Source organism: Microdochium trichocladiopsis (assembly GCF_020744255.1).
Source record: "Microdochium trichocladiopsis strain MPI-CAGE-CH-0230 chromosome Unknown B0I36scaffold_11, whole genome shotgun sequence".
NCBI lineage: Eukaryota > Fungi > Ascomycota > Sordariomycetes > Xylariales > Microdochiaceae > Microdochium > Microdochium trichocladiopsis.
In genome coordinates, this window is record NW_025763554.1 from 1,307,934 (window position 1) to 1,329,930 (window position 21,997).

General features: G+C 54.8%; 10 protein-coding genes across 10 annotated transcripts; 4 read left to right on the forward strand and 6 right to left on the reverse strand.

Moving 5' to 3' along the window:
* The first annotated feature begins 527 nt into the window (after nt 1–527).
* On the forward strand, nt 528–2,408 carry B0I36DRAFT_335856 (Alpha/Beta hydrolase protein). The gene is made up of 6 exons (XM_046155533.1): nt 528–896; nt 960–1,033; nt 1,091–1,288; nt 1,355–1,362; nt 1,423–2,137; nt 2,205–2,408. The coding sequence occupies exons 1-6, from the start codon at nt 784–786 to the stop codon at nt 2,267–2,269; spliced, it is 1,173 nt and encodes a 390-aa protein (XP_046006648.1). The 5' UTR covers nt 528–783; the 3' UTR covers nt 2,270–2,408.
* Nucleotides 2,409–2,566: 158 nt separating this feature from the next.
* On the forward strand, nt 2,567–4,648 carry B0I36DRAFT_297991 (glycylpeptide N-tetradecanoyltransferase). The gene is made up of 3 exons (XM_046151937.1): nt 2,567–3,302; nt 3,361–4,329; nt 4,430–4,648. Exons 1-3 carry the CDS (start codon nt 2,764–2,766, stop codon nt 4,443–4,445), a joined length of 1,524 nt encoding a protein of 507 aa, XP_046006649.1. The 5' UTR covers nt 2,567–2,763; the 3' UTR covers nt 4,446–4,648.
* Nucleotides 4,649–7,931, reverse strand: B0I36DRAFT_335860 (acyl transferase/acyl hydrolase/lysophospholipase). The gene has a single exon (XM_046155534.1). The coding sequence runs from the start codon at nt 7,500–7,502 to the stop codon at nt 4,884–4,886; it is 2,619 nt and encodes an 872-aa protein (XP_046006650.1). The 5' UTR covers nt 7,503–7,931; the 3' UTR covers nt 4,649–4,883.
* Nucleotides 7,932–9,379: 1,448 nt separating this feature from the next.
* Nucleotides 9,380–10,724, reverse strand: B0I36DRAFT_368407 (Alpha/Beta hydrolase protein; the record flags this gene model as incomplete). The annotated part of the gene is made up of 2 exons (XM_046159613.1): nt 9,380–10,388; nt 10,471–10,724. The coding sequence occupies 2 exons, from the start codon at nt 10,722–10,724 to the stop codon at nt 9,380–9,382; spliced, it is 1,263 nt and encodes a 420-aa protein (XP_046006651.1).
* A 531-nt stretch (nt 10,725–11,255) lies between these two features.
* B0I36DRAFT_335862 (uncharacterized protein) lies at nt 11,256–12,262 on the reverse strand. Its single transcript, XM_046155535.1, has one exon. The coding sequence runs from the start codon at nt 12,070–12,072 to the stop codon at nt 11,491–11,493; it is 582 nt and encodes a 193-aa protein (XP_046006652.1). The 5' UTR covers nt 12,073–12,262; the 3' UTR covers nt 11,256–11,490.
* Nucleotides 12,263–12,655: 393 nt separating this feature from the next.
* Nucleotides 12,656–13,151, reverse strand: B0I36DRAFT_368409 (uncharacterized protein; the record flags this gene model as incomplete). The annotated part of the gene is made up of 2 exons (XM_046159614.1): nt 12,656–12,996; nt 13,076–13,151. The coding sequence occupies 2 exons, from the start codon at nt 13,149–13,151 to the stop codon at nt 12,656–12,658; spliced, it is 417 nt and encodes a 138-aa protein (XP_046006653.1).
* Nucleotides 13,152–14,265: 1,114 nt separating this feature from the next.
* B0I36DRAFT_38736 (uncharacterized protein) lies at nt 14,266–15,442 on the forward strand. Its single transcript, XM_046161168.1, has 3 exons — nt 14,266–14,713; nt 14,796–14,885; nt 14,982–15,442. The coding sequence occupies exons 1-3, from the start codon at nt 14,422–14,424 to the stop codon at nt 15,323–15,325; spliced, it is 726 nt and encodes a 241-aa protein (XP_046006654.1). The 5' UTR covers nt 14,266–14,421; the 3' UTR covers nt 15,326–15,442.
* Nucleotides 15,443–15,516: 74 nt separating this feature from the next.
* On the reverse strand, nt 15,517–16,617 carry B0I36DRAFT_368411 (uncharacterized protein; the record flags this gene model as incomplete). Its single annotated transcript, XM_046159615.1, has 4 exons — nt 15,517–15,749; nt 15,843–15,927; nt 16,000–16,241; nt 16,305–16,617. 4 exons carry the CDS (start codon nt 16,615–16,617, stop codon nt 15,517–15,519), a joined length of 873 nt encoding a protein of 290 aa, XP_046006655.1.
* A 1,090-nt stretch (nt 16,618–17,707) lies between these two features.
* B0I36DRAFT_368412 (uncharacterized protein) lies at nt 17,708–19,232 on the forward strand (the record flags this gene model as incomplete). Its single annotated transcript, XM_046159616.1, has 5 exons — nt 17,708–17,854; nt 17,915–17,951; nt 18,009–18,486; nt 18,566–18,645; nt 18,724–19,232. The coding sequence occupies 5 exons, from the start codon at nt 17,708–17,710 to the stop codon at nt 19,230–19,232; spliced, it is 1,251 nt and encodes a 416-aa protein (XP_046006656.1).
* Nucleotides 19,233–19,842: 610 nt separating this feature from the next.
* On the reverse strand, nt 19,843–21,267 carry B0I36DRAFT_335869 (alpha/beta hydrolase fold-domain-containing protein). The gene is made up of 3 exons (XM_046155536.1): nt 20,884–21,267; nt 20,615–20,820; nt 19,843–20,560 (listed from the first exon to the last, which is right to left on the reverse strand). Exons 1-3 carry the CDS (start codon nt 21,144–21,146, stop codon nt 20,082–20,084), a joined length of 948 nt encoding a protein of 315 aa, XP_046006657.1. The 5' UTR covers nt 21,147–21,267; the 3' UTR covers nt 19,843–20,081.
* Between the last annotated feature and the right edge of the window lie 730 nt (nt 21,268–21,997).

Consider the following 21,997-nt stretch of genomic DNA (forward strand, 5'->3'; position numbering starts at 1 on the left):
TGGGCCAGGTGTGGGACGTGCTTCGTGGTGCGCGCGGACAAGCTCCTCAGCACCACAGGACTTGGCCACAGGGTTCTTGTTCTGTAGACTGATCCCGCCAGGAGAAGCAGACGGCACAGTCTGCTGCCCTTGCAAGAAACATCTCTTCTCAGGTGCAAACCCTACCAGGCCGGCAGGATTGTATGTTTGAGGCTCTGCAGCCACCCAGACAGCACGGGTCGCGGGTTCTAGCCCGGCGCGACGCATCCATCTTGCTCACAACGCACATGTAGACATTACACTGTGGATGACTACCTAGGTACGCGTGGAATCGCTGCTCCAAGACACAAGAATGATGAACAGATGAGGATGTCCCATACGGATTCTCCAGTCAGAAACCACAAACTTGGGCACATGGATCCTTGATGCCAGGAGGGCTCCCGCCAGCAGCAGGTCGTGTGCCCTCAACCCCATGAGCTCCAGGCAGCTCCCCAAAACAGGCAGCGCCTGGTTGGAGTGCAACACCTCGTGCCAAATGCCAATCTCGAAAGCAGTCTCGCTTTTGAATCCCAGCCCTGTACTGTTCTAAAGGTGCCTGTAATGAAGGACTGATTCGTATATATTGGAAAGCCTTGTCGCGACATTACTCTGAGGCCCCACTCGACTTGAGGCCCCGACACGAGCGTCACCCCCAGCCTGGACTCCGTTGAAGCGCAGCTCTTCCACAACACCCAAACAGACACGACCTAATTACACCATCTTCATCGCGTTCGAGCAGCCTGCACACAGGCAAGCGACTAAGCCATGTCGCCTAGAGGTGCTACATGGCCCTCGGTCCTGATTGCCGGTCTTGCTGCGCCTTTTGTGCTGTACATCACCTTCATCGGGCTGGGATCCATCCCCTTCTTCCAGCGGCAGTAAGACCAGCTGCAACCCCAGCTTCCGAGATGTGACACAGATCGCCTGACATACTGTACCAGCTTTCTGTATGCCCACAAGATCAACACCCTTTTTTGGCACGATCTGGACTGTCCAGAGTACTGGGCCTTCGCAAGTAAGTTTGCCTATGGCCTGCTGCTGACCACCCCTGCTGAAATACTGCAACACAAAGGAAACCAAGTCACACCATTTACGCTGCAAACTGCCGACGGCGAGAAGTTGTACGCATGGCATGTGCTTCCCACCTCAGTCTACCTCAAGCACGAAGATGCGCTACTCAAGGCAGCACCGGGCCGCTCAAGTGCAGCCGAGTCGACAGCCGCTTTTAGGCTGCTCAAGAACGACCCGGACGCGCGCGTCATCGTATCCTGTAAGCCTGAATCCGCCGTCAAAGACGCAGTTCTGACTAAGTTGAAGTGCTAACACGCCGGATCAGTTCACGGGGTGAGTTCCTCCTTGGCGTGAGCCGATCTGAGATCCATGGCTCACTCCAAACTCGTCCAGAATGCTGGCCACGTCGCACAAGGTTTCAGGACGGACCACTACCACTCCTTGACCGACACCTCAAACTACCATCTTCTCACCATAGACTATCGCGGCTTCGGCAAGTCTACCGGGAAGCCTTCGGAAACCGGCCTGATTCTCGATGGCGTAACCCTGGCGAACTGGGTGATGGAGGTAGCGGGCGTACCAGCTGACAGAATCGTCGTCATGGGTCAGAGCCTAGGGACGGCCGTGACAAGCGGTGTCGTAGAGCACTTTGCCCTGCAAGGTGTCGACTTTGCGGGGATGATCCTGATTGCTGCCTTCTCCAACCTCCCTCAGCTGTTGACTTCGTACACTGCAGGCGGTATTGTACCGGTTCTTTCGCCGATCAAGAACATCCAACCAGTGGTTCGATCCATCCAGAAATTCATTGTGGACAAGTGGCCGTCGGATGATCGAATTGCACGCATTGTGGAAAACACGTCAAGACGGTTGCGCCTCACCTTGATCCATGCCAAGAATGACGCAGAGATCCCATATCTCCAGAGCAACATTCTTTTCCGATCTGCGGCCCAAGCCGTGCTGGGCAAAGTTTTGGAGGATGCAGAATTCGAAACCTGGAAGGCAGGCGTCACCACAGTCCACGACGACGGCACCTTTACAGCCATTGCTACGTCAAGTGGACAAGACCAGCCAGATATTATCGTACGAGAAGAAATTGTGAGATATGGAGGTAAGGATAAATCTTCCACCACCCCCGACAAGTCTCCCGAGCAAGACCACTCCTGACATCTCTCTAGGCCACAATCATGTTATGATGTCGTCTACTATTCCTCTGGCTGTCATGAGGTCGTTTGAAAACTGACCAAGCTCTGCAAGCTCTGGGGCTTGGCTGTCCTCGAATCTTCCAAGTTGTATCCAGCAGCCTTTGAACCCCTCGTTAGAAAACCACTATTAACAGCTGCAAATAATGATTGTGACACAATGTGTGCTACCACGAGAACGAAAGGATACTGTGCAGACTCCAAGGAACTGCCGGCGCGTGGCCCGTGAGACCCTGGCAGAAAATGATGTGACGGTGGTGGGCCTCTCCCCACCACAGGCTGCAGCTTTGATGCCCCGCGGCGCATGGAGCTAGGGCGAGCTTCCGCAGCTTGTGATTGACGCACCACAACCCTTACGCTGTCCTTTGGTCGATAACTAATTACAGCTGAATCTGCACATCCGAGCCAACAACGTGGCCAGATCAACAGGTTTCCTCGACTGAACGAGCGCCTGCGTACCCTCGCCTTGCCGTTCCGACACTGATCCTAGTTCAACCTCACTAAGACCACAAACGACGCCGAGTCGGGACCGAACATGGCGGAAGAATCCAAGCCCGTCAAGGGCAAAGGCAAGGACAACGGAAAGGACAAGGAGAAGGCGGCGAAGAAGATCCAAGAGGCCCTCGGCGGCCTCTCCAATGACCAGGTCAACCAGCTGCTCGACCTCAACCCGGCGCTCGCCAGCGAGCTGAGCTCGTCGAGCTCGAGCGACCCCAATGCCGCCGTCGAGGCGCTCAAGCGCCTGAACCTGCAGGACATCATGACCGGTCTCGCCTCGAGCGGCAAGAACGTAAAGGACATGGGCGCGTACAAGTTCTGGGCCACGCAGCCGGTGCAGAAGTTCGGCGAGGACGAGAACCCGGACAAGCCTTTTGAGGAGGGGCCCATCAAGATCCAGACCGTGGACGAGATCCCCAAGGAGCCCTCGCCTCTGATCGACGGGTTTGAGTGGGCCACGTTGGACCTGACAAAGGATGAGGAGCTCAAGGAGGTCTATGAGCTGCTAAACGGCCACTACGTGGAAGATGACGAGGCAATGTTCCGCTTCAACTACTCTCCAAGTATTCTGAAATGGTCAGCTCTCAAACCTGACGTCCACAACACGCGCCTATTGCTGACTGTCTTATCACAGGGCCATGATGCCACCGGGCTGGAAGAAGGAATGGCACAGAGGTGTCCGCGCAACACAATCACGGCGCCTCGTGGCATTCATCGCCGCGATCCCTGTAGAGCTGCGTGTTCGCGACAAGGTCATCCACGCCTCCGAGGTCAACTTCTTGTGCATCCACAAGAAGTTGCGCGCGAAGCGGCTCGCCCCTGTCCTCATCAAGGAGATCACCCGCCTCTGCAACCTCGAAGGCGTCTTCCAGGCCATCTACACGGGCGGCATCGTGCTACCCCGCCCCGTCAGCACGTGCAGATACTACCACCGCGCCATCAACTGGCCCAAGCTATACGACGTCGGGTTCAGCCACCTGCCGAAGGGCAGCCGGCCGCAGCACCAGATCAAGAAGTACGCCACGCCCGAGAGCACAAAGATCAAGGGCCTGCGCGAAATGCAGAAGAAGGACATACCCGCGGTGCAGAAGCTGCTCACGCGGTACCTGGCCAAGTACCAGCTGGCCGCCGAGTTTGACGACCACGAGGTCGAGCACTGGCTGTGGCACAACAGCGACGACACGCCGGACCGCGTCGTGTGGACGTACGTCGTCGAGGGCCCGCACAAGGAGATCACCGACTTCATCTCCTTCTACTGCCTCGAGTCGTCCGTCATCAACCACCCGATACACAACAACGTGCGCGCCGCGTATCTCTTCTACTACGCCACCGAGGTCGGCCTGAAGGACGAGGTCGACCGGGCCGAGCTCAAGAGCCGCCTGAACGAGCTCGTCACAGACTCGCTGTACTACTGCAAGAAGTACAAGTTCGACGTCTACAACGCCCTCTCCCTCATGGACAACGGCCTGTTCCTCGAGGAGCAAAAGTTCGGCCCCGGGGACGGCCAGCTCCACTACTACCTGTTCAACTACAAGGCCAACCCGATAGCTGGTGGCGTCGACAAGCGCAACAGGCTGGACCTCGAGGGCTTGAGCGGTATTGGGTGAGTAGTCTCTTTTTGCTTGTGTTTCTTTCTGAACTTTTTCCCGTCATTTTGCGATTTTCATGAAACACGCTGACCAATACCTCCTCCTTCTCAACAGTAAAACCCAAATCTAAATGGCTGAGAAGCATGCAAGGACCCTGTGAACAAATAAAAGTTCGCCACATACAGAGCAGCGAGCCTGTAGGCTCTATTTGTAGGACAATTTGAAAGGGTTCTCAGTGATTTGCCAAGTTGGAGTTCCGCCTCCAGCACGTCCAAAGCATGCATGATATGTTTCGCGTGTGATATGTTGGCCCATAAAGCCATTTATAGTCAGATTCGTGTGAATAGTCCAGATGGATGCATTTATTGAATTGTGCAACCGCTTCTATTCTAATTGTCGTCCGCTCTAGACACATACACTCGTGCCTCGATGACTGATTTAAGGCGCAGACCCCGCCATTGCTCCAATCATACGATTACCGTTCGCATAAAAATGAGCCTCCTTCCTGTTAACTGCCTGGAACCACCTCTTGCGTGCTTGCGCCGTCTGCTGATTGTATGACTGTTCTCTAGGCGCCAGAGCTTGGACTTATGTCTCCTCTGCTGGGGGTTGTTGAAGTTCCCTCGTCTACTGGCGACAACGCAACTTCGGGCAAAGCAGTGCTGCTGCTTCTGCTTTGGCGGAACACACTGACACTGTCTTTCCTGCCGTTGCCGGCTCTGCCATGATCCTCTAGCCACGCAGTGCCAAACAGACTGTCTGCCCGGCTCCGCACTGGTGAGACTGGTGGCACAACAGGGGACTCTCTATTCTGCGCGTCTACATCGTCATCATCGTACTCGTCATCGTACTCGTCATCGTCCTCGGAAGTCTGCACATCGCTAGTGTCGACGCCGGTCTCACCTCGCCGGCGCGGGTTCGTCTGCGGGGATGTCATTGAAGCAGTATCGTCAACAACTATGTCTGGGGTGCCGTTGCTTTTCGAATGCATGGCGGCATGCAGAGTTCGCGATGACTGTAGCGATTGAGCAAGCGAGTCGTGATAGAATGACTTTGGTGGTAATATCGCGGATTGTGGATGATCTGCGGCTACGTCCCGCGCAAAGCCCGCCTGTGGCGGTCGTGTTTGAACGGGAGAGAGCTTTAAAGTTGGGATTAAATAGTTCCGTGGCAGCCGGCGTGGCCGCGTCATCTTTCTACCGTGACTGTGCATCGCCATTTCGAGCCTTTCTTCTTCGTCTGTGTCTTCATCTGTGACCTTGTACGGATTGTCGTTGATGAGGTCTGAGCCATGGAACTTCAGTCCACCAGCCACGACAGCATTTCCGCTTTGCCTTTTCGCCCGTCTCACAGCCAGTTTCTCCTTTGGTGGCATTGTGTCAATTCGAGGGAGCGCCAGACGCGAAGGGCCGACCGGGTCATGGCTACCTCTCCGAACGCCATCATAGTTGCTCGTAAAAGCCCTCCGCAGATCGACCTGGCTCTTGCTAAACACTACGCGAGCGCGAAGAGCATGTACGGCGTTGTCTAGAGCTATTTCGATTGCGCACCGATCTCGAATACGAGACAGAAGAGGCCATGTACCGCGCTCTCCGAGCAAGCCCATGCGCTCCATGAATGATGGGGTTGGGTTCTTCAGGATTCGCGGCAGATCAAACACGCCGACTGCTGGGAAGATGTTGATGTCCCCAGAGTACTTCTGGCTCAGCATAGCCTGAAGCTTGCTGACGAAGTTTGTGAATATGCCCATTTCTCCCATGAGCTGCATGCGATGAAGTGCCTCGCCCTTGGCCAGTGCTGTCACCGAGTACAGCCAGTCTGAGTCTCCGGTCGAGTCAGGTTGCTGGGGCGACTTGCCGTCTCCATGGCCATGGGCATCTTCCCTTGCTAGGAACGGGGCCACATGAGGATTGACTTGGGAAACGATGAAATGGTTGACGTTGAACATCTCTGCTAGCCTGGTCATGGGAAGATCATTGTCGACTGACCCATCAATCCACATCTGAGGCGTAGAATCCCACAGGCTGTGCTCGCCAGTCACGGGGTCCTTGACGAGGAGATGAGCCGCGCTGAAAACAAGCGGAACAGAACAGGAGGCTGCTACAGCCGACCAGATCATGACGTTGGGCGCTGTGACATAGTTGAGGAGCCGTGGCAGCTCATATATAGAAGCTGAGGAGACTGTGATGTTGCATATCCGCCGAGTCCGGTTGTATGCCTCTTGGAAGGTCATGTCACCCAGCATGTCTTGCATGACACGTGTGAGGTGCTTGATGTCTGACCAATTGCCCTTGGTGAATAATCTGAAGACGTGGTCCAAGATGGTATCCTCATTGCCTTCCTCATCAAAGACGGCGAGGTCCCCATACGGGAAATCCTTCATGAGCTGTGGCATCTCGTCATCAGTCCGTGTGCATATCACAGCACAGACAATCGAGCCTGCCGAGGCTCCGGAGACGATGCGCGGCAGTAGCCTGGCCTCAAACATAGCCTTGATGACGCCAATATGCGACATCCCAAAGGTTCCGCCACCGCTAAGCAGAAGTGCGCTGCGCCCAAAACTCTGGCGTGCGAAGAGCATGGCATCGAGAAGGTCTTTGGGGCCCCATTCCTCATCAGCCTGCAAGCTTGTAGCACCCTGCTCCACCAGGGCTGCGATTGTACGCAGCGCCGAGCTTACGTAGTTCTCGATCAGTTTCTTGGTGCCACAATGACAGTGTCGGTACAGGTCGATATTGTCCATGCCGCCGAGGTCACGCGACAATGAAGTCCTGACGAGGTGCATCATGGCCCGGATATCAGCCTGGTCACGGGCATCATCTAGTTGTCGCAAGCGTTCCTCGAGGAGCTCTGGGTTATACTCGCCGCTACCAGCATCGTCCTTCCACAAGTCGTTCCCCTCCAGAGTATCGAGCTCACGAGCCGCGGTATACCAGGCCTTGTATGATTCTGCGTTGACCATTCTTGCATGCAAGATCTGTTTCCGCTCCTCGCGCAGTCTGATTGTCTCCCGTTGCTCGGGAGTTAGCCCGTCTCTGAGGTACAGGAAGCCATTTACTACCGTCGCCAAGGACGAGTCTGTTGATTTGAAGGGCAAGGGTGCGTTTGGCTTGGTCGCAGAACTGCTTGTGCATGTGGTCGGGTGCGTGGGTCGCGACCACGATAGGAAGTTTGAGGTGGTGTCCATGATCGAGGGTCAGGACGACAGCGCAAGACCAGAAGATCTGGTCTGGGGGATGTCGGCCTGTGATGACCTCTACCAGGAACCCATCCGGACACGAATGTCCCAGGGATGCGGTGGTGTCCGTGCAGCCAGGCCTCGAGCACAACGATCTGGGTTGTTGGTAAAAGCTTCAAAGGTTGTACGAATAGTCTTAGTAGCGCGCCTGTAGATTGACTCGGAAGGTATTGAGGCAGGGACGGTCGGGGATGCGTCGTCTGGGCAGGATGGGTAGAATGGTGTGCCAGCCGTGGCTGATTTGAGCCGGGCGAGGCGAGCACGGCGCTGAAGAATGCGGTGCAAGGGAAGGACAGTCTGTCGGCGTCGGAGAGAATATCAAATTAGGACGAGGACGGAGCGGGAGACAGGAGGCGGGCCGGCTGTGTTGAGTCGAGGAATCAAGAAGTCGGTGTCGGTGTCCCCAGAGGCGCCGGTGCCGCCGCTCCACTACCAGGGTGGGATGCGCCTGGCTGCAATGACGCCGTATTGATGGGGAACCTGGACAGCCGCCTGCCCTGGCTATGCTGGGGCTGGCGTGCAAGGGCGGATTGCGGGGTGCGGCAGTAGCGCCCCGGCCCAGGACAAGGGAGGAAAGGGCACTGGCCTGGGAGCGGACTTCGCGGCTGGCCCCCGTCGGTCCTGCTGACACCTCGTTCTAATAGTGGCAGCATGTACTCGCAATGGCACACTCCTTGCCGGCTATGTGCAAGATGACCGGAGGTGTGCTCAATCAGCTCAACATCACGCGCAGCACCCCCCTTTGGTCCTACCCCGGCACACCCAAAGAGAGAGAGGGAGAGAGAAAGACCCCCACAAACACAAAGCGGTGGTGGGATGCTGCCGTGTTGGGTGCCAACCGCTCTCGTTGGACTTTGGCACTAGCTCCGCGGCTCCCGACTCGTGACCATGCGAGGTGAGGCGCTGCCTGACTGGCCACCACGTCACGAGTCAACCTTAGCCTGCTTCTTGTCTCACTTTTCAGTGCACCATTTTTGGTAATCCATAGCTGCTGGTACAGTAGGTAGCCGAGCTCCATAATGTTGACACTTTCATTGTTGATCTGGTGCTGCAGATCCCACTTCGCGGGAGAAAAGTCTCCAAGGTCAAATGCTCGAAACCTGAAAACCTGGAAACCTGGAAACCCTGCAGCCAAGGCAGCCGCACAACACCACCAGGTATGTGGTTTTCAATATTGGCAATCGTGGGTGTGCAATTCGCGCGAGGCGCACAGACGTACGCTGCACATGTCAACAGCCACCCTTCAAAGGCACTTTTTGACATGTGCCTGCATTGACCCCACCACTTTCAAGGCCAACACGCAGCTGTATCTCGAGGTGGTGTACCAGTCCTGCTCCCAGATTTGAGCCAGGCCATACTGAGAACCTGTTGCCACGACTGGCGGGAGAATCACGCACCACTCCTTGCTCCTTGCCATCTTGCCTTGCCTGACACCAACCCAATCTCGCTTCCCAGGATGAGCTTGACCTGTCCACCAAATAGCCGTGGGAAGATGGTGTGTGTCCACATGCCGGCCTTGGTTCCATGCTGCAAATCCTTGCTGGCTTGCTCTGCTGAGACTTGTGTCAAAGGGTGTTCAGAAGAGCCGAAAGACAGCAGTGGGGTGTCAGCCCCGGAGCACTGGGTGAAGTTGGGCCATTTGAGCCACAAAGAACTTTTGTGGCGTCCTCTCCGTGGCCAGTGATATGCTGAACCACGACATCTATTACCATCTGATCCCGCCGCACTTACAGACTTCCATTAGGGCATGACAGATCTTGAAATTTCAATGCAACTCCGCAAGGAGGGGTGTGCAGTGTTTCGCTATGAACAGCAGAGGATTGACATCAGCTGAGTCCTATCGCAAACTCGCTGACAGCGTCTCGCAGACGATAGAAGCTGTCGCCTTCGACCCAGAAGTGGCCAGCTCCCGGGAACTCTAGGTAGTGGAATGTCGAGCCCGACGTGCTGTCCAGCTTTGAGGCCCAGTCTCTCATCTTCCTTAATGTCAGGAAGGCATCCGCATCACCAAAGATGGCAAGTGTCGGGTTGCGAATGAGTTTGAAATCGTCGACCTCGCCTATAGGTTCGGAGGCAGCGCTGGGCTCGTCTTTAGGATCTTTGAAGGTCGCATCGTCAAGGCCTTTGTGCGAGTGATGCCCCTTTCGCGCGGGCCAGCTTGCGAAAGGGTTCGGTATTGTCATTGTCGCCAGGTTCGTGACGATGCCGTACGGAGGAGAGATCACTAGGTAGGCGCTGTGAAATGTGGTCATTCCATCAATCACTTGCATCCTTTTCTCCACATTGTCTTCTGTCGGCTTCTTGTTCTCGTTCTCCGCGTGGTGTTTGCGATGATGGTGGTGGTGGTGATGAATGAGCTTCGTGCGCTCGAGAAGCTCAATAACGCCCTTCCGGATCTTCTCTTCTCGATCAAAAGAGTGCGACCGGCGAGGCTTGTCATGACTCTTGCGCGGCGAGTCTTCGTCAGCGCCGCCCACGCGCATGCCAAGTGACTTGCGAGGTGATGCCGGTGTGGACAGGATTTTGTTCTGCTGTTCTGCAAGATGCTGCGCCCGCAGCCGTATGTCTGCCGCAGCAGTGTGTATGCGAGGCGACGTGAATGCCTCCATAATCTTCTCAAGAGCTGGGATTTTTAGGGTGACCATGGCGCCGTACGAGTATCCAGCCAGCAGCATCCTGGGCTTGACGGTACCCGAAGGCTTGTCTTCATGAATGGACTGGAATGGCGGGTCGAGGTAGTGGACATAATGGGCGAGAAACCCCACGACCGACATGTAGTCGGCCTGCTCGGCTTTCGACGTCCAAGACGTCCGGCCACCAGACGGCGATGCCCCTCTGACGACACCAATGACATTGTCAGCCTCTTTATGCCCGCCCGCATCAAGCGACTCGAGGCCGGGTTTTGCGCGTGACATACCTGAAGTTAAATGTTGCCACCATGTATCCAGCATGCAGGAAGACGCCACCGATGAGATCTACTATGCGATCATCGTAGCAGCCTCCCATCATGGCATATGGATGTGCGACCACGGCAGCATTGCCACTCCAAGCCTTGACATCTCGCCCGTGGCCAGTTCCGTTGAGCGACGCTGGGTGGTAGATGCGGCAGGCAAGACGAGTGTCGTCGTGAAGACTGGGCAGCATGAAGCTCAAGGTAGGCGGAGGCAGCATGGCGAGCTCGTGTGTCTGGAGTTGTTTTCTGGTGGTGTAGTCCGATCGCGGCCGGTTGAGGCTGTCGTGTCTATATGGACGAGAGCGACGAGGGACAATCGTTCAGCACGCGAGAGAGGAAGGCCATGTTCGAGACATGGACAGAAACTGAAATGACTATGGTGCCGGCAGTATGCCTATTCCTATATCATGTCGGCTGCTCGTCCGAAAGCGTGCGAGGACTGCGAGGGGCACGGGCACGTGGACTGGTGCTGGGCTTATCGACAGTTTTTGTGGTGTTTGGGAGTCCCAGCGGCCTGCGCGGAAGCCCGGATTACGTCGTTGCGGGCCAAACGAGCATAGATTTGGGCAGCCGTGACCCCACTTGCACATGCCACCGGCCCCCGTATTTGCAGCTAGCTTCTATGCGCGCTCCAGACTCCAGGCACCAGAATAACGAGGCTGGGAGCCTGCACTAGCAGCAATTTGACCGCCATGCGTGGAGGACGAGGATTTGGGGGTACCATGAACCCGGAATGTACGAGGAGTGCGAGCATCGCAAAGCATTGCGTCTTGGTAGGGCAATTTACCCATCAGCATGAATGCAGGAACACCACCGTCGCCGCGACTCGGGGCAGCTCTAAATGCACTTGACCCGTGGTACTCAGAACCATAAGCTCTTGTGGTATTTGAAGTATGGCTTTTGTTCTTCAACGAGCATGATGTCGCATACTCTAGCCCTCTCGTACAGCACCATGATCTAAGCATCTAGCCCCCATGCCGCTCATCAGAGACCTTCTTCGCCATACATCGGATGCCCCCGACCCTTCCTCGCCATGATGGCCACGCCTTCGCCTCTTCGCGACTCAATCACACTCATGCCCAGGATGTCCTCGTAGAAGGGCACTGAACGGTCCCAGCTCGACGTAAAGAGCATAGACCGCCGTAGGAACGGCATCGAGTCCATAACCTCCCGCACGCACCCGACAAGCCACCGACCCAGGCCTTTGCCCTGATGTCCTGGCTGCACCCACACGTCTGTGAGGTACGAAAAAGTGACGAAGTCAGTCACACAGCGTGCTATGCCGACAAACTCGAGTTTCTCATGGTCCGTGGCTTCCGTGCCAGATGCCGGCGACGATTCCGGTCCCTTGCTCTGCTCGTTCAACTGGTACAGGCCGAATGACAGCGAATTCTCAAGCAGTTCCCGCATGGCCTCCGGAGTGGGCGCATTGGCCCAGTAAAAGCCTTCCGAGTTGAAGACTTCGCTCAGGGCTGAAATGGGGAAGAGTGAAGGGTCTGTAGAAATGACGAAGTCGTCTTTGCGCCATGTTCGCGACCGCGCCAGGCTCTTGAAACTTTGAGCCATGATTTTCGGTGGTAGTCACAGAATGATTGTCCTTGATGTCCTTTGAAGTGCCTGCGCAATGCGTGCTGCCGAACTTGATGCTTGAGATCTGAGGGAGACAACGACCTCCACATGACTCATCTGCCTCCCCCACAACCGCAGTGAATGCTAGGGTGAGAGCATCAGCTGCGAAATCGGCGACATGGTCAACTCGCAGTGTAGCCCAATAAAAACATCCGTGGGAGATAGGCCGGAGGATCGGATCTTTTCAACATAAAGAATCCAAAGAAAGTTACATGTGTGCAAGAAGATCCGTTGGAGAGGAGTTGGTGCCCATCACGGAGTTGCGAGCACGAGACGGACTGAAGCGACTTGACTCACGCAGTCACAATGGAGCCAGTTGTGCATATGCTTTATTTCCTGGTATTTTTCCTAGCTTCCCAATGTCACATGGAACATGGAAGATTACTTTTCACAAACGCTGGTCAATATCCATTCTTCCAGCTATCCTTGTACTTGCCATGGTTGCTAAAACATCAACAAACCCTCCAGGGTATCATCATAACCATGTTGCCATGCTGTAGTCTCCAAATGTTACCGGCTTCTACTCCTCATCCTCAGCGAACCACGCATAAGCAATGGCATCATCGTCATCTACCCCTGAGGCCCCAGCACCTTCCACCACTGCTCCTCGCGCAACATTGTCTCCCCTCTTCACGGCACCGCTATCCTCGTCGTCCGCAAACCAGGCATAAGCAATGGCATCGTCATCGTCCACTCCAGAAGCTCCAGAAGCTTCTACGGCGCGAGCTCGCTGTCCCGGAGCCGTTGAAGCGGGTGTGTCTTGATCATCCTCGGCGAACCAGGCGTAGGCGATTGCGTCGTCATCATCAGCTCCTGAGGCGCCGGCAGTTTCTACGGAGGGTGACCGCTTTGTATCGATGTCTTTGTGGATTTAAATTAGTATCAGAAGGACATCGTTGAAAATATGTCACAAGAGATGGGCTGCTCGGTGAAAACATACCTTGACGAGTGGGCAGCGCTGCGGCAAGGGTGAAAGCAGCAGCGAGCACAGAGGCGATTGATGTAGTGAGACGCATCGTGATCTTGGAGGGTAGTCGACACGAGCGAGTCGTTGGTCTTGTTTCTAAAAAGTAGTGAAGACAACAATGTTGAAATCGTGCTGACGGAATGTAGAAAGACTAGAGAAGTTGTCCAAGGGTTCTTGGCACGTCACAGTGCTTCAAGCGTCTGGTCCGGTGCAAACGACTGGAAACGAGAAACAGGGAGTTTCTGGACTAAGGCAAAGCTAGTTCAGACCGGCGAGTTGACACACATATATTCGGGAGCAACGGGAGCTCGATCGCTCCGTTGTCCATGCCTATCTCGCGCAGCGAGAGATCCCCATCTCCACATGCCCATTGCATCCTCGGTCTCGGAACCCTGTTATTTTGGATATCTAGGCTGGTGCTATCTTTTCCCGGCCGCACAAGGAACAGCGTGGCACCTCAGGCCCCGTAAAGGTCCGCCCAGGAATGCCGGTGGGCGTAGCCGAGAGGCCGCCCAGCCCAATAGAAAACAGCGGCGGATTCCTATCATTTTACGGTAGGTAGTATCAGTCATTCCGCGTCCTCGACATCATCCCTGCATGCACCAGCAGGACTGGAATCGATGCAAAAATCGGCAGTGATGACCATGAAGTGCCGACAGCCGCAAGGTGGGAAGGGTGTGGGGGTTGCTGCATGTCAACTCGAGCGTGATTAGCGAAGTCCTATTGTGGAAGCGGGCAACCCGATCGATAGTCGTCGACGAGCCAGATGATCTTTTGCAACGGACGGAGAGTACATACAGGGTTGAAGTGTGTAACAGATGCGGGGGACTTGGTGCAGATCATGGAGTCAGCCACCCGAGTTAGTCACAGCTTTGTTTCTTTTTGTGGTTACCGAGGAGGGTGTGATATGACCGTTGGGGGCCGAGGGCGGCACGGGTGGCACCCAACCGGCGAGACCGGGGCGCGGGAGGTTCACGACTGCGCAGGACTGCGTCTCCGGCTGGGTTGCCCAAAGCGGAAAGACCCTGTGTTGCATCTGCACACCACGCAGATGGGGCGGTGATGCGGATTACTGTACATACTTGATCATTGTTGGCGCATGGCTCCACATACGCCATCTCGAGAGGCCTGCGCTGCCGTGTGGCTCCCACTCAGTGGGACGGCGGGAGCAACATCCTCGCCCACTCACTGGAGTGGAATGCCGCGCCCTTTACTCTGAAGGTTCTCACTTGGGGAAAAGATTATGGTCAAATAACCACAGACCTCATTTTGTAAACACGTCCAAACACTCTCACAGCGTAGGCTAAGCACATCTCTCCATGATGCCTTCACAACGCGCTAGTGTCAAGTACGTGCCCGTCTCAGATGGGACCGACATAGACAGCTTCGAGGAGGACAGTCAGACTGTATTTGATGATACAGCATCGACCTCAGCACTCCCGTCCAAACACGAATCGCAGCCACGGATAGGCCACACTGAAGCCATTAGGCGGCCATGGATCATAGCCATATTTCTGGTCTCAATATTAGCGACGGCTTTCATTTCTGGCGTAGGGGGTTATTATTACGGTCGTGTAGCCGAGAAGGAACAGCACACTCTCGACTGGTTCTGTGAGTTTTCAACAAATGGACAACCACATTGCTCTGTCTTGGAAATCCGCATCAAAGCTGACTGAAACTACAGCACCACCAGGCACAGTTGATCACACCTTCCACTACCGCAAAGGCTTCGCACTGCCTCCAGGCGACGAATCGCAGAAGTACTGGAACCTGATCTTTCCCCGTAAGCCTCACCAGACGTCCATCTTCACCGAATCACTCCGATATTTCGAATGCCGTGATCCCAAAACACCGCTGACGGTGCGTTCATTGTGTACAGGAGGTCGGGGTTTCATTCAGCATCCAACCATCTCGCCCGAGCCTCACGGCCTTGCCGTGTACCACCAGCTTCACTGCCTCGACGCTATCCGCCGAGGTTACTATGCGGCAAAGGATGGGGTCGAGCCAGACCACAACAGTCACGCGGCACCCGGCCACGTGCGGCACTGCATCGACTACCTGCGCCAGTCACTCATGTGCAACGCAGACACCAATCTCGAGCCAATTGACATGCAGCTCGGCGGGGTCACTGGGTTCGGGAACGAGAGGAAGTGTAGAGACATTGTGCGGATCATGAAGTTTGCTGATAAGTGGCGGACGCATAACCAGACCATCATTACTTAAAATGTAGACGAGATGGATCACGCAATCTGTTCACCTTCACAGAGAGCTTTTCAACTTATTGTATCAGTATACTTTGATGAACAAGTATTTCATTCTGAAAAATACAAGATTGACAACTTTGTTCATATTCGAAAGACTGCTTTAGTTTTGGAGATGCGGATTGCCATTGAATGATAAGTAACTAACTGCAGCTATAGGAACAAATCGTCACTTTCTGGCACGAGCAGCTCAGGGTCGAACAAGTTCACTCTTCTATCCTGGGCCCATCCGGACAGCTTCTCCCAGTTGACGCATTGATGTAGTGCCCCTTCGCGGGTTGTCGGCTCCACCACCCGTCCTGCCGAGTCGTGCAGCCACTTGAACCCCGTCATTGTGGTATCGCCATGGCACATTGCTGACTGCCTGGCAAACTCGAGACAGTGATCTGTGGTACAGCCCTTGCGTCAGCGTGCCTCGGATCATACAATCATGCGCTGGTTTCCAAGAGTGATAGTGCTCAAGGACGGGTAATGCTCACCGGCATGTGTTTCGCGCTCGTGGTACTCTTCCTCAGTCATATTGGGATAGTAGTAGTCCTTGTAAATCCACTTCCTCAGACGTTTCTACTCAAAGACGGCAAGTCAGTCCTCATCAACTCTACCAATGACTCTGCTCTGAGGCGGGATAGAACTTACGATGCAGTGCAGCTCGTGGTACACTCCCAAAACACCAAGATAGCCCGACCCGCCGCGCAGCTCAAGACTTTCAAAGCCTTGCATGGCCTCAGCCTCGGATGGCAGCACACGCAAGTTGATTCCTTGGAGAAGCTTGCCCCATGCTGCGTCGGACTCTGCGGTTGGGTACCCGGCGAAAATGCTGCCTTGGGCGAGCCCGTCTACGGGGCGGGCTTCGTAGTGTACTGCCGCGTGTGCGGGTGCTGTTGGGGCCCGGCGTTGTCAGTAGACTGATGCACTGTCTTTGCTTGAACGGACATATTTACAATTGGTGATCCACTGCTTTTCTGGCGAATTTTTGGATTCATAACTTGCCGAGCCCATTTGGGATAGAGTAGCCAGCGAGAATATGGCAGTGTAGACCAAGATGAGGCCAATGTGTATCAGCGTCCAGCGCAAGCTGGCTGGTGCTCGTGGACCACGAGAAGCTGGCCAAGAGCTGGTCTTTCCCGCAACTGGCCCGCCTTCTTGCTTCTCTGTGTCATTGAGGAATGGCTGGTCCTCTGTATTGTCCTCGTGGTGGTGGTCCTCGGAGGGGCCTGCCAACGATAGTCCTGATGCTTGGTTCTTGATGTACATGATGTTTCGTGATTGCCGGTGCACACTTCTCTGGGACTGAAGCCGGCCTGTGAGTTGCATGATCGAATGGGCAAGTAACTATGGCCTCACCATGAACGGGGTTGGACTCAATCTCCTCGAGGCTTCGAACCCTCCGTCCTGCCGCCTGCTAGCCGCCAGGATGATCCTGAAGGGCTGCCTGTGCATGGGTCGGCCGGCAATTGCCGCCGTGGAGAAGGCATATCGGAGAAATAGGAACTGCACGGCGCCACGCTGCGGTCATCCGGAGGGAGATCTGCTTTGGTGGCGTCAGCCTGCACTCCATGTTGTAGCCTGCTTACTACGACTATCGCATCGCTCTCCACGCAACCAACACACCCGCGAGCCCATGACGGCAGACTTGTTGATCGACGGCCCCCAATTGCTGACTCACGAGATAGCCTTGCTCCCTTTGATTTGGTCGACGCGATATGCACCGCAACACTCACCAACTGACGGGCCTCGAGACCTGCCGTGTGACAATGCCATCCAACCTGCATGCCCCGCAGCCCAATGCTCCTTCTTCGCAAAAGATCCCATGAGCGGCATGCAGCCGCACAACATGTTCTCTGCCCAACTCTGACGGGTGCTTAGAGATGTCCACGCCGCTCCAGTCTCAATCAATCTGGCCGCAACGTGAAGCCTCCCGCCATCAGCCCATTCCGCCCCGTTCTGGCTAGACTGCAGCCAACTGCAGGGTCTCTTGACGCGGCAACGGCCGGGCCGCCGACAAGAATAGAACAGCCACGCGGTGATCTGCACCACATCTGTTACTAAGTGGCGAGACGTCATTGCTACTCTGCTGCTTTGAGCACCCGCAGGCAAAAGTACTGGCCCCGGATTACCGCATTCGACAGTGTCCTCAAACGTGAAGCTGCAAGTTATTAGGAAACAGCGCCACCCGGCATTCACATGGTGAGCAGGGGTATCATGAGTCTTTGTGACTTCTGCTTCTCCTGCCTTTCAGACTGGCAGCTTAACATTGTTTCTTTGTGAAGGTCGAGAGATTGCCAGTGTTCTGCTCTTACCTCCATCATCCACCACCAGTCTGCATCGAAAGACGCTCTCCATCATGGCTGTCTCCGGGAGCACACAGATTGTGGTCATCTCACTCGTCTTCTCTGTCCTGGCAATCCTGGCCGTGGGCATGAGGTTTCGGGCTCGCATCAAGCAGCGCGCTGGTATCCGAGCCGATGACTACCTCATCCTTCCTGGGCTGGTAAGTCAGAAGTTGCAGAACGTGTTGAGAGACTGTGGGGAAGCTGACAATCAATCATAGCTGTTCGCCCTGGGTCTGGGTATCGTCAACACCATGAGTACGTTTTGTCCGCACCCCGCCGGTCTATTCCGTGACGACTGACATATGTAATCAGGTGCGCTGTTGGCCGGACTGGGCGACCACATCCTGCTCGACGCCAACGGCAACCCAGAGATGGACGATTCGCTCACACTGTTCCTGCAGCTCGAGTTTGCAACTCAGCTCCTTTCAGTGCTATCGCTCGTCTTTACAAAGCTCTCCATCATTTGGTTCTACCGTCGCATCTTTCGGGGCGACATATTTGACCTTGTGACCAAGGCACTCATCGCCATCGTCATCTGCTGGGGCATCGCCTTCTTCTTCGCTTCTCTCTTTGAGTGCTACCCCATACAGCAGATCTGGCTGTCGTTGTACGGCACACCCGAGCATGACCTCTACTGTTATCAGTATCTGCCCATGTTCTACGCCACGTCGATCACGAACATGCTTATTGACGTGCTCATCTTGGTGACGCCGGTTCCCAAGATCTGGACCTTGCGGATGCCGATGCAGCAGAAGATTGCAGTCAGTGGCATCTTCATGCTGGGTGGATTGTAAGTGTCATTCCCGAATTCAAAGCGTGTTCCTTTTCTCCCCAATAAGGACTGGCCGGGTTACTGACAGACCTTGTAGCATCATTGGCATCAGCATCGCGCGGATCTACTTCTTCTATCAAGCAGGTGCGGGTTTCGACCATGCCTACGACATCACTTGTAAGCCCAAAACTCTCTTCCTTCGTCTTCGCCTCTCTTTTTACCCACATGACTGACCGACACGACACCCTAATACAGACAACATTGCCCCGACTCTCTACTGGACGCAGCTCGAGGCCGCCATCGCCGTGTTATGTGCCTGCCTGCCGACGATGCGGGTGCTCTTCACAGACTTCTCGGCCGGCAGCCTGATCCGTAGCTGGGCCTCGCGCTGGTCTCTCCTCGGCAGCAGCAAGAACTCGTCGCGCCTGCCATCCCACGAGCGCAAGAGCTCCGCGTACTCGGGCTCAGCATCCGAAACCGAGCTTGCCGGCGGCGCCAGCAGCAGCAGCAGGTCCCGACAGCCCACGCCATACGGGCAGTACTTCACCAGCGCCTACCCTCCTACCACGACCACGACGATCACGGCAGGCGGGCCCGTACCCGTGCACCATACAGAGATTCTGAGCGGCAGCGCCGGCGCCGGCGGCCACGTTGCTAGGGACGTCATTGTCGATACTGATATCCACAGCTACGACAACCACAGCCCGGAGCGTGATTCGGAGGGCGCCAGTGGCGCGGATAACTATGGCAGCGAGTATGCTTAGGCTACTGCCGGTATGCAAGTATATGAGCATCTGACGCCCATGCAGCCAGTCGCTGCAATGGTGCCGTGCCATGGAACGAATGAAGTCCCCACCGACCGTGTTTAGTTGTGACCACCGGGGGGGGGGGGGGGGGGGTCCTATCGAAATAGCTGTAAACGCTCAAGAATCATTTGCCGGTCTCGTGCCCGGAACATTGTAAAACATGTAGGCCTGCTGCCCAGGTTTCAAAATCTTAGATTTCCCAAAAATAACATGATCATGTCTAAAATCATGTGCAATTTCAGAATATGTGCGTTCGTGGCGTGCATATTGCTCATTACGAAGGCCAAACACAACAATACAGTCTCGTCCATTCCCCAATGGCTCTCTTGGCATTTCATTGACCCTCCACATATCTTCCATTGAGCAATTTGCCTCGAGGCACTCGCCTCTGTCCCGTCGCTTGGGATTGTTTCTTGTTTCTCAGTACTCTTGTCCCTTCATCAGGATCAGAGACCCACGGCCACTTGGCTGCAGCCTTACCTCGTCTAAGACGGAATGTTGCTTTGAAGGTTACCTTAATGAAAAGTTCATTCGCGGGGAGCTGAGTGTCCCATCAAGTCTTCAGGACTAACATGGACAATTATACGAGGGAAACTGCGTAATCTATTTATGCGACTTATGCTACAGGCCCATTGGTATAAATAAACGAAACAGGACAGCTTGAGCTGTGCAAGCGAGCAGTAGAAGCCAGAGTAGCTCGCGTGCACTTTATTCGAATCTAGTGATATACCAGAGGTTTGTGCTCCACGAAATTATCACGTGGAGAAGTGATATTCAACTATAGCGAGCTTTGTGTCTGCCCATAGATCACTTGGAAGACACGGCCTGAAGGAGCTTCAAAGCTGCAAACTCGGTGACTGCGCGAGGCGTGGCAGCGTGTCTGAGAGGTTCAAGCATCACGTAGTCATGAACCACCCCCTCGGCCTTGAGGATCGCAGTGTCAACCCCCAATTTCTGCAGACGGTGGCCAAAGGCTTCCGCTTCGCCAATGAGAGGGTCTGCCCCGGACAGAAATATGGTGGTGGGAGGAAACTTGGCGAGAACCTCGTCCGGGGCGAATGTCAGGGGCGAAGCGAGAGCTGTGGCCCTGTCTTCCTTCTTGGGCAGAAAGGCCTCGATCATCCAATCCATCGTCTTCTCAGTGAGGTATGGACCATCTCGAAACGTCTTGTATGTCTCGGACTTGGAGTGAGTGTCGGTGACAGGGTATAGAAGCACCAGTTGACCAATCTTTGCTGGAAGGTTTCGGGATTGAGCAAGTTGAGTCATGGCAATGGCCATGTTTCCTTCACCAAATTAGCTTCAAAATGATGCAGTGAGGATGACACGGAGAGGCTTACCGCCAACGCTGTCACCAGCAAGGCCGAACACCGCACAGTCCAGTTGGTGTTTGCTTCCGTTTTTCACAAAGTATTCCAAAACGCCATAGGACTGCTCAAACTGGGTAGGATATTGAGCCTCTGGCGCCGGGGTGTAGTAAGGGAAAACAACAGCGGCCCCAGTCTTGCGCACGAAATCCTCCATCAAGCTGCCATGTACAGTTGGGCTAAAGAATGAACATGAAAGATTAGTACTTACACAAATTTTGTGGTTTGCCCTGGTCGCTTACCTTCCAAGAATCCAGCCGCCGCCATGTGTGTAAAAGATCAGCTTCAACACACCCGTTGCGCCGGCGGGACGAAAGATGACAGTCTTGACTGCCTCTCCATTGACCTGGATGTCCAATTGTTCCTGTTCCACGTCTGACGAGGTCTTGAAACTCTGGATATCTTCCAGAATCTGCCTTGCATCCACGAAAGACTTCTCATAGAGTGGAGGGCCTTGGAGTGAATCCACGAAAGCCTGGCTTTGAGGATCAAGATAGACAGACATGTTTTCAAGAAGGACGGCAAGGAGGGAGTGGCTAGAGAGAGTTGAAATATGTGTCTGCCTCTGCTGGACTGCGTGGTATGGTGTCTTGGTCGAAAGAAAATCGACTCTTGGAAAGGTGCCGGCGACCGAGACAATATTTAGATATGCGCAAACCAGCGCCCCCCGCATTTGGGTTCTTACTAAGGTCCATGGTCGTCGACATGGGGTAAACCCAAAAGCGTATTCAATTCGCGCGACATCCCTGAGAACCGTCCTGTCGGACTGGATTCATCAGTAACTTATCGTCTCGTATTCAGCCGCAGTGTTTGAAGTTCAAGATAAGGCATGCCAGCTCGGCTGGCTCAATCCCGGCAGCTTAACAGTTGCTACGCACCGCGGCGACCTTGATATAACAGATTTGCGGAACTGGCGCTGCCTGTTGATTTTGTCCTGATTCGTTTTGTCGGCTCATAACATGCGTGATAAGTTGCGCAGTTTCCAGTCGCGGAACGAGGGCGAACGGCTTAGGAAGAGTGTGGCTACGGTGTCGATGAAAGTGCTGGCTGTGGTGGTGGTGGTCGAGGAGGCATTTGTGCCAAGGGGAGAGTGCCCAGAGGCAGTTGCCTCGGTTCCGTTGCTGCGTGGATAGGGTTTGTCTCTTGGTACTGTTGTCCCAAAGTTACCTTGAGGTAAGTTGTGCATCCTAGGACGAAATGCTCCTTTCGAAGGTTACACCTGCGGGTTACTTAATACCTGAGTCACCATCGATTTGATCAGCAACAAGCTTGAAGCCCAAGCTACTTCTGTCCCACCCGTGGACTCTGGCAAACGGGTGGTGGCTTACTACAAGGCCCCGCCGCCAGATACACGCA

Coding starts and splice junctions, on each gene's coding strand:
- B0I36DRAFT_335856 (XM_046155533.1), top strand. CDS start 784: ATGTCGCCTAGAGGTGCTACATGGCCCTCGGTCCTGATTGCCGGTCTT. Junction 897..959: donor ATCCCCTTCTTCCAGCGGCA/GTAAGACCAGCT, acceptor ATACTGTACCAG/CTTTCTGTATGCCCACAAGA. Junction 1,034..1,090: donor AGAGTACTGGGCCTTCGCAA/GTAAGTTTGCCT, acceptor TGCAACACAAAG/GAAACCAAGTCACACCATTT.
- B0I36DRAFT_297991 (XM_046151937.1), top strand. CDS start 2,764: ATGGCGGAAGAATCCAAGCCCGTCAAGGGCAAAGGCAAGGACAACGGA. Junction 3,303..3,360: donor TCTCCAAGTATTCTGAAATG/GTCAGCTCTCAA, acceptor GTCTTATCACAG/GGCCATGATGCCACCGGGCT.
- B0I36DRAFT_335860 (XM_046155534.1), bottom strand. CDS start 7,502: ATGGACACCACCTCAAACTTCCTATCGTGGTCGCGACCCACGCACCCG.
- B0I36DRAFT_335862 (XM_046155535.1), bottom strand. CDS start 12,072: ATGGCTCAAAGTTTCAAGAGCCTGGCGCGGTCGCGAACATGGCGCAAA.
- B0I36DRAFT_38736 (XM_046161168.1), top strand. CDS start 14,422: ATGATGCCTTCACAACGCGCTAGTGTCAAGTACGTGCCCGTCTCAGAT. Junction 14,714..14,795: donor GCACACTCTCGACTGGTTCT/GTGAGTTTTCAA, acceptor CAGCACCACCAG/GCACAGTTGATCACACCTTC. Junction 14,886..14,981: donor CTGGAACCTGATCTTTCCCC/GTAAGCCTCACC, acceptor CATTGTGTACAG/GAGGTCGGGGTTTCATTCAG.
- B0I36DRAFT_335869 (XM_046155536.1), bottom strand. CDS start 21,146: ATGTCTGTCTATCTTGATCCTCAAAGCCAGGCTTTCGTGGATTCACTC. Junction 20,821..20,883: donor GGCGGCTGGATTCTTGGAAG/GTAAGCGACCAG, acceptor TTCATTCTTTAG/CCCAACTGTACATGGCAGCT. Junction 20,561..20,614: donor TGCTGGTGACAGCGTTGGCG/GTAAGCCTCTCC, acceptor AATTTGGTGAAG/GAAACATGGCCATTGCCATG.